Raw genomic sequence first — 9,130 nt, 5'->3', positions numbered from 1 at the left:
AGGGGGGCGACGCGCCCCCTGGCCTGGGGGTCCGGGGGGGCGGAGACGCCCCCGGCCCGACGGTATACAATGTTGTTGTATTGGGCCCTTAATTATCTGTCAATTCTGTATGTTGGGCCCAAGCCTGTTAGGGCGTAGCTTATCACTATATATAGACGCTATGGCAAACCCTATTCTGTAATTCTGTTCTTGCCTCTCCATAATAAAACTGCTCTCCCTCTTTCCCGTGGACGTAGCCAATTTATTGGTGAACCACGTAAATCTGTTGTCTTATTTTTCGCGTTCATATTTTCTCGTATTATATCGAATTCCGCACAACAGCATTGGTTAATGACACGCACGGGTTATTAAGCTTGTACGAGGCAGCACAATTCATAGTACATGATGAAGAAATTTTGGATGAAGCAATTAATTTCAGCACCACTCATTTGAATTTATTGTTGCCTAAATTGAGTAATTCTCTATCGATGCAAGTCAGCTGTGCCCTAAAATATCCAATCAACAAAACTATAGCCAGGGTAGCAACTAGAAAATACATATATTTCAAGAACATCACGTATATTGTAATTTGTACGTATACAATAGGTGGAACATCGACGCTACAGAAAATCTAGCGTCGTATACGAAACTCTATTACACTGCTCTCCTACATTTTTACAATGAAGTAGAGAAAGAGTTGGAAAAGGAGAACAAGTCATTTCGAGTCAACTTTGCTATTAGTGAGGTAATTATTATGTGATACATATTATTATTATTTTTTCATTTTTAGCAATACATATGACATGTTTAATTTAAGATCACAAGATTAAAAAGTCTTAAGATACGTAATTAATTTCAGATGAAAAAGTTGGTGAGAGCTTATTTTCAAGAGGCAAAATGGTATCATGGGAACACAGTCCCCAAAATGGAGGAGGAGTATATGAAGAATGGAATTCAAACTAGCACTATCCCAACTCTAGCTACTGCTTCTTGGTTAGGCATGGATGATGAAGCAACCAAAGAGGCATTCGAATGGATTACAACTGAACCTCCAATTCTTGTTGCTTCCTCTAACATTGCAAGATTGTTAAATGATATTGTATCACATGAGGTATATGATTATTCGCTCAATTCTTTTTCGTAACGTCTCTTGTCTAATGGTTGTTGCTCATGTGATTCTCAGAGAGAAATAGAAAGAGGAGATGTAGCTTCAAGTATCGATTGTTACATGAATGAACACGATGCGACAAAGGAAGAATCTTACATGGAGATAAGGAAAATAGTAGAGAATAATTGGAAGGATTTGAATAGAGGATGCCTAAAACCTACAACAGTACCAAGAGTTTTGCTCATGCCAATACTTAACCTTTGTAGGACGTCAGAATTCTATTATAAAGATGGAGATGCTTATACTTTTTCCAAAAATAACTTAAAAGACGTCATTTCTATGGTGCTTGTTGATCCCATTGAAGTATAAAAGCAAATTAAAGGGCAAAATAAAGAAATTATTATCCACTAGAATGCTTATATTTCTGTCACACTTAATTGTGTATGTTTATTTGTTACTCCAATAAGCAGGTTTTGTAAACAACACTGCATGCATGCAACTTTTATTTTGTTCTTCTATAAATTATATATAATATGTTATTTCAGTTTGTTTATATATCACTTTGAAGTTGAGCAATATATCAATGTCTCTCTAATTACTTTTATCTTGTGCATTTACTTTATAGTCTTTCGTTTGTTATTGATAAAAAGAAATGTAGCAGGAAAAAAAATAATTAAACTTCCACTTTTTTATTAGCTAAAGGAATTTCAAAATAAAAGAAACAAGAAAAATATTTCTTTTAAAAATAAAATTTGTTAGGTCTAAGCATGTTCCTCGTTAATAGTTTGATTAAAAATGTCTCTATTGTTTAACAATAAGAAATTATTGTAATTAGGAAAAAAAAACTTGAAATATAATATAATTTATTCCTTACACTATGATTTAGGTAAGTTATACTTAAAATTTTGGGTCATGAATCCATTAAGGTTTAAGGATAAACATATTGAATTGGATCCATTTTAAATTAATAGTTTTGCAATCGGGTCCATTTTGTATATTTTGTGATGTACCAAATAGACCCAACAACACTGAATTCGCCCAATATGAGCTAGTTTATATGAGGCAGTATTTAATGGGATAGTTACCAATTATATACTATTTATTTGATCATCTAATTTACCAAATATGACTAAGTATACTCTACATAAATATTTGGTTGTATATGTTGTGTATACATATGTGTAGGTATGTATATGTATAGATATATAATTGTGTATAATATATGTATATTTGTATCAAACATACATTACCTATTCATTGTGTACGTATTTGATAAATTAGATGACCCAAAGATATTGAATTGTTGCTCTTTGTCTTTGTTTAGTGTTGTTCTATAATGTTTGCCTCTCAGGGCAAATAACTTTTTTGTAGGGCATTAATTTATATTTTCGCATTATAATATTTCACGAGTTATGCCCCAGTAAACATAAGTTCAATTAACTCATTTAAAAGACAAAGCGTGCGCTTAAAATAACCCCAACATGAGACATCAAGAAGAAGGAATTACAAACCTTGCAATTAAACTTTAGAATTTTCAATTTCAAACATCTAATTCAATAAGTAGATTCGATAGTTTTGGTCAACTGTAAAAATGTTAGAAAAATATGACATTATCTGAGCAGGTTAAGTAAAGGCAATGATCAATCAATATTCAGTTTTCCTACCAAATATATCTTTTTACTGACTACTGTGAAAAAATATACTATATAATACGGAAAATGCACAAGTACCCTCTCAACCTATGCCTGAAATTCCAGAGACACACTGATACTATACTAAGGTCCTATTACCCCCTAAACTTATTTTATAAGTAATTTTCTACCCCTTTTAGGCTTACGTGACACTAGTTTGAAAGAAAAAGTCAACCAGTGTTGAGCCCACAACATAGTGCCACGTAAGTCGAAAAGGGGTAGAAAATTATTAATAAAATAAATTCAGGGGATAATAGGACCTTAGTATAGTATAAGTGTGTCTCTAAGATTTTGGACATAGGTTGAGGGAGTACTTATACATTATTCCTATATAATATAATAAAGATAGATAGATACTAGTAATGCAAGTGGATGTTTGTTTTTGTTAAATTTTTCGTTTATAACTTTCCTCCAAGTTAGTTAGGTTTAGAGTTGAGATAGCCCAACAAAAAGCATTTGAATTTTTTTTTAAAATTTGTATGAAGTAAAAAGTCTCTTCTTTATGTCCAACGTGACACTCATTCCTCTCCTAACACCCTTGAATTTTTTATATAGTATTGTTTTTATATAAGTTCATTAAATCTTAACGACATCCTTCATGTACTTTATGACTCGTCATTTTCAGTGAGATTTAATAAATTGTCAACAAATCTTTCTCATTTTTTCCTAACAGCTGTGCTCTACCCGCCTTAGCAATTGGTTATGTCCCATCATTCATTGTTTTTATTCTTTGCATACCGATAAGGAAAAATAAAATTTATCGTACGTAAACGTTATTACTATCTTGTGAAGTTAGAGAGATTGTTTCTGAAAGATTGGTGAATGAGTAATTTATGAATAATGAATTTTATTTACTGAATATGTGAAATGCGTTGGAAAATTGAGACTGTTAATTACAGAGTTGTTTGGTACTACTCTGTTAAAGCAAATACAGCTTTCCAGGTCTATTTCAGATAAAGCTGTCATTGTACTGGTATTTCTAACTGTGGTCCAAATCTCATCAACCCAGCACCAGTTTTGTTTACCTGATTCCTGGCTCAATTTACTTACCCTTTCAACAGGACAATCCATTGAGCTTACTGTTTGTAATATCCTAGTTTCTGATTCCTCTACTGAGTTCCATATGTCTTGATCAAGAATGCTTGTTGGGGAACTCGTCACAAAATCTTGAATTGTTGTACAATTTGACTCGAGAAATGGATGTTTGAGGAGTTGTTTAGCTGTCCATCTTTCTTTTGAATCTCTTCTTAAGCATTTGTTTAAAAAATCCTTTGCTTGTAAAGAGAGCAACTTTGGAATTACAGGGGATTGCTCTGAAAATGCAATTTTGTAAAGTAATGAAGCTGCGTTTGTCACATTTGTCCATGGCGATCCACCGGTGGCCATTTCGATAATTGTACATCCCAATCCCCAAATATCAGCTGGACACCCCTGTTCTTCCCCACGCGCCACCTCTGGCGCCATAAACATCGGCGTTCCTCCAATTGGCTCTGCGTTATCTGCCGGATGAATCCACCTGGCACATCCAAAATCAGCAATTTTGGCACCGGTTTCACCTAATAAAATGTTTTGCCCCTTTATGTCACAGTGTGCTATGCCTCTTGAATGTAAGTACTCTAATCCTTGTACAATTTGCTTCGTATAATACCTGATCAACGGCTCGTTCATCCGACCACCCTGTTTCTGAATTTCATCGGAAAGTGTACCGTCCGGCATATACTCCATCATAGTATTAAACATGAGTTTATCCTTCTCTTTGGTAACATCATACCCCTTGTACCTAACTACATAAGGGGAGCTCAATTGTGACAGAATTTTCTGCTCCTTTTGTAATAACTGCGACTTTGATAGCTCCACTGACTTAACAGCAAAGACCTCATCGGAGAAACGTGACTTGGCAACGGAGACCGCAGCAGACGAGCCGTGGCCTATGGTATGGCCTCTGATCCAATCCATTTATGAAGAAGAAGAAGATTGGTAGAAATTGTAAGAATTTTAGAAAGAGAGTTATGTTTTTGGTTTGTTTTGAAAAAATGCCACTTTGATTTGGGTATATATATATATATAAGGTGAATGTGCAAAGACTCCAAATTAGTTGGGTAGAGCTTAGGTGGCCTCACTTTTTGTCTTTAAAAGGTTGACGATTGCTTTAACGGAAATTCAGAACGTGGCTAAATGCTTGTGGCCATACGGCAGCTTGAGTAGTTTGGAGGACTACAATTACTTCACCAATTGGGTTGCTGCCATTTGGCACACATACATATCTATTCGAGATTTAAGTAATCGACCACTACTTAAAAATATTAGTATATTTCATTTGAATCCCTCAATTAAAGACTTCAAACTATTTAACATATACGCTGACAATATAATAATTAAAAAGAAATAGATGTTACTAGGCAGGCTTTGATAGATATAATGACTTTAAAGATTAAATTTGGGAGTTAGGGATAGTGTTTGGTAAGTATCATTTCATAAGAGTAGTTTGAACCACCATCTACTAAATTCTTTCCATTTTTTGATATATAGATTCAACGGAAATAAAACAATCAAATAAATAATATTTCGTGAATACTATAGTCTTTCAATAACAAAGAAATTTCAAAGGTTAAAAAGTGGTTAGCTAAGGATTAATTAATTTATTGAATGGAAATATTTGGTGAAAATGTTGGTGAGAGCAACACAAAATTTCTTTCTCATCATGCTAAAGTAAGAATCATACTTGGAATCCTTGAGGTTTAAACAATCCTCACAACAATGACTAAAGTGACCTATTACAAGTAGTGCTTCTTAACTTATAAATCAAGTCTCTTATAATCCTCCAATGTGACAAACTAGTTTTTAAATTTCCACAAGATTCCATTAGATGCCGACTTTTTAACTTTTTTACTAGAAACAAATTTGTACTTGAACATCTCTTTTTCTAAAAAAAATAAAAATAAATGTGATATGTTTACTTATATGAGAAGCATAGCATCTATACATTATTGTAATCCCCTTTGTCCAAAAAGAATCTACACATTAAATGTCATGTCCAACTGGTTATACATTAAGGAAGTTGGCTACTTTAGATAACCAAATTAAGAACGTAATCCCGATGTGTTTCATTTTACTTGATTTATTTATTTAAAAATAATAACAACAAAAAAAAGATTTAAAATCAGGTTTATCTAATACTAAATAATTACATAAAATAGTAATAGTCAGATATAAAGTTTTAAAATATCATTAATAAAATTAATTTGATAAATATACTTTTTAAGGTCAAAATAATATGAAACGACCGAATATGTTTTAGTATTCAATTATACTCCCATCTCCATGCTATGAGGCGTGGCGTGTCAATTAGCTAATGACTTAAGAGGTGTTATTTCAGCTAAACGGTATTTTCAATTTAAGTAGCTTTAATCTGAACTAAGTTAAGCTCCTTAATTAATTATTTTCTTAATGAGGAAAGATGGATAAGGCTAATTAATCATTTGTCGAGTGACAAGTGTTTAATGGATATTTATACAAAATTAAGTTCATTTTTGTATGGAAATGAATTATCTGAAAAAAAAAAAAGGGGGCAATTGATTACTTCTTAAATAAGTAAACTTACACAATAATTACTATTTTCTTTTCTATTGCTGAATTTGAGTTTCTCACGTTAAAAAAAAATACTCCTTCCTCCTTATTTACGTGTGATATTGACATGACAAAAAAGACTTTTAAAAATTATATTCTAAAATAATTGTAAATATATATATCATAAAAATAAAAAGTGTCAATAATTATAAATCATCTCATTAAAAATAAAAAATGATACTTAAAATTCAAATTACTTCTAAATAAGAAAGTATATCATCATGTCTCTTTTACTTGTCTCATTGCACTTCTTCCTAAAGTTTACTATTTGCTAAATTATGAATTATCTTTATTTATTATTATTATCGATTGTTTAATATTCGTATTGAATTTTTTTATTAAATTTAAATTCACCCTAAAAAGTATTCTATTAAGGGTAAAACGCTTCTAACAAAATCAAATATCATATCTAAAAAGATCCAAATCGAATTTAAAAAACTCTAATTAATAATAAAAAGGTGTTCATTATACCACCATCATTATTGATTAAATTATGCCTAGAAAAAGGATTAGTCAATCCAAAACTTTTTCCTAAAAGGAAAACCTATTTATGGTAAGAAATCAGGACAAATAAAACCCAACAAATCTCCCCCTTGGCCTGAATTTCTGACAAAATAAATTTGTCCACCTTCTTGACTTAATCTTCAACAACTTGCTTCTCCTCTTCATAATCTCCTTTGCAAAATTTATGTCTCAACACAGTAAACCTCTCTGAAACAATTTCTCCAACAAAATCTTCATTACTGTCAAAAAGTTGCGGCTAGAACTACACCCGTCAAGATGAACACCTCTTTCTAACCTGGTTCAATCATCGATTATCGAACCACTGAACCTGACTCCGTCATTGAATCTGGCTCTGATACCACTTGTTAAGCAGGTGTAAATGCGGAAGCTAGCAAAGCAAACCTCAAAAGACCACGAGTAAGAAGACAACGAGAAATATACCAAAAGACACAAAGATTTAACGTGGTTCGGTCAATCGACCTACGTCCACAAAGGAGATGAGCAATCCACTATAAATATGAGAGTACAAAATACAGAGAGAAACAACCTCAACCAAATCACTCGGAATACATGGGAGGTTCACACAAGTGATAACGTATCAAACTTGTGACCCATAAATTCTCTCCCTAACCAAAACTCTCAAAGCCCTTAAGACTACATTGTGAATGCTGATTAAGTTAGAAGGAACGTGCCTCTATTTATAAAGTCCTAAACCTTTTCCTACTAGAAAAAGGATTAGTCAATCCAAAACCTTTTCCTAAAAGGAAAACCTATTTATGGTAAGAAATCAGGACAAATAAAACCCAACATGTTTTGCATAGAATTGTTTTATTTTATCCTGTGAGGATATTAATAGATGAAATTAAGTGCAATGCAACATGGGAAGATGATATACATGAGTTGGTTGCCTGCAGGCAATTGTAATTGATGACGTGCAAGTGGGTGTTGTGTTGTTCTATTATTCGTTTTCACGATCTTTATTTGAACCTATAAAAAAATATTTTTTAAAATAAAAAGATTCAGCCACACAGCCAAGTGTGGATTGTTAATTGGAGATTTTGTGTGTGGTAGATATAATTTATAAATGATCCCACTTTATAGAAGAATGCATTTATTAAGTGTACATACTAAATTTGTGTTACATAGACAGCTAGACATTTAGTTGGGCATGTACTCACGTTTGTACTTGCCCTTAATTCCCAATCATATGATACTGCTGAGTTTGATAGGTAAAGTAATAAATATTTTTTCGAGTGATTGTTTGCAACAAATTTTAAACATATGAAAAATAAATAAATTATATAAATAAAATATGAAGAAGCATGATTTTATTGATAAAGATAGATTGCGGGTACAATTATGTTGATCACTTGATTCTACTCTCCTAAAATTTGAGATTTATCCATAATTCGAGGGCCGTTAGTGGCGTATTTCTCGAACTGGGATGATTTAGATTTGATCACTATATGAATATTTCATGACTTTTGCGGAATATTCGAGATCTTGATCTCTTTATGAAATTTCTGAGATGTCTTTTAAGAGAATTTAGTACCCTTTAGATACGCATAAACTATGGTTTAGGGTTGATTAGCCTCCAAGAATCCTAATCTGAGTTGAACACAATCTGTAGAGTCATAACTCGAATTGAACGCATCTTGTAGAGTCCCACAAAATTTCAATGTCTACAAATGTCCCCTGCTTCAAGGCTTGACGGAGTGTAGACTTGATGAAACTCAAAGACGAGGCTTGAAGTACCCATTCTTCCACCTTTGCAGCTTCTGTTGGGAAAGACAAGGCACTAACAAAAATGCCTGACAGGATAACAGCGGAAGAATACCCAAGTCTATACTTTCCCTTTTCGCTTTGAACCAAGAGAAGACAAACAACCACAAGCAATATGATAGTAAGGCAGCAAGTAATTCAACCAAACAAATATAACAAGGCAATAATAAACAAATCACACAAGACACCAAGATTTACGTGGAAAACCCTTCGATGTGAAGAGTAAAAAACCACGGGACCAAAAGCTCCACTATAATCACCAAGAGTTACAATATTGTTCTCCAAAATTGGCCACAAAACAAGTGCCAAACAACGAGCAACAACAAAATAAGATTGCACCAAATCTAGAGAATTAAAGGAGCAAAATCACCAATTTCGCAGCTACTGTTCACGACAGCAAAACTGAAGCTGCAGGCCACCAAATCCAACTCTGTCAGTT

General features: G+C 32.9%; 2 protein-coding genes across 2 annotated transcripts in view; one reads left to right on the top strand and one right to left on the bottom strand.

Annotated features, from left to right (window-relative positions):
* LOC107025225 (probable terpene synthase 3) overlaps nt 1-1,579 on the top strand; it is an 11,137-nt gene extending 9,558 nt beyond the window's left edge. Inside the window, exons 5-8 of the mRNA XM_027918535.1 lie at nt 317-538; nt 586-724; nt 839-1,090; nt 1,163-1,579. Coding sequence (XP_027774336.1) covers nt 317-538; nt 586-724; nt 839-1,090; nt 1,163-1,456 — 907 coding nt within the window. The 3' untranslated portion in view covers nt 1,457-1,579. The remainder of the gene's footprint in view (nt 1-316; nt 539-585; nt 725-838; nt 1,091-1,162) is intronic.
* Nucleotides 1,580-3,593: 2,014 nt separating this feature from the next.
* On the bottom strand, nt 3,594-4,835 carry LOC107025421 (mitogen-activated protein kinase kinase kinase 18-like). Its single transcript, XM_015226207.2, has one exon. It carries the CDS (start codon nt 4,732-4,734, stop codon nt 3,610-3,612), a length of 1,125 nt encoding a protein of 374 aa, XP_015081693.1. The 5' UTR covers nt 4,735-4,835; the 3' UTR covers nt 3,594-3,609.
* Between the last annotated feature and the right edge of the window lie 4,295 nt (nt 4,836-9,130).

The sequence above is a fragment of the Solanum pennellii genome, chromosome 7 (genome assembly GCF_001406875.1).
Source record: "Solanum pennellii chromosome 7, SPENNV200".
NCBI classification, from domain to species: domain Eukaryota; kingdom Viridiplantae; phylum Streptophyta; class Magnoliopsida; order Solanales; family Solanaceae; genus Solanum; species Solanum pennellii.
Note: the sequence above shows the minus strand (reverse complement) of the source record. Positions and strands in the feature narration are given on the sequence as shown.

Excerpts from the sequence above, each read along its gene's own strand:
- LOC107025421 (XM_015226207.2), bottom strand. The coding sequence starts at position 4,734 with ATGGATTGGATCAGAGGCCATACCATAGGCCACGGCTCGTCTGCTGCG.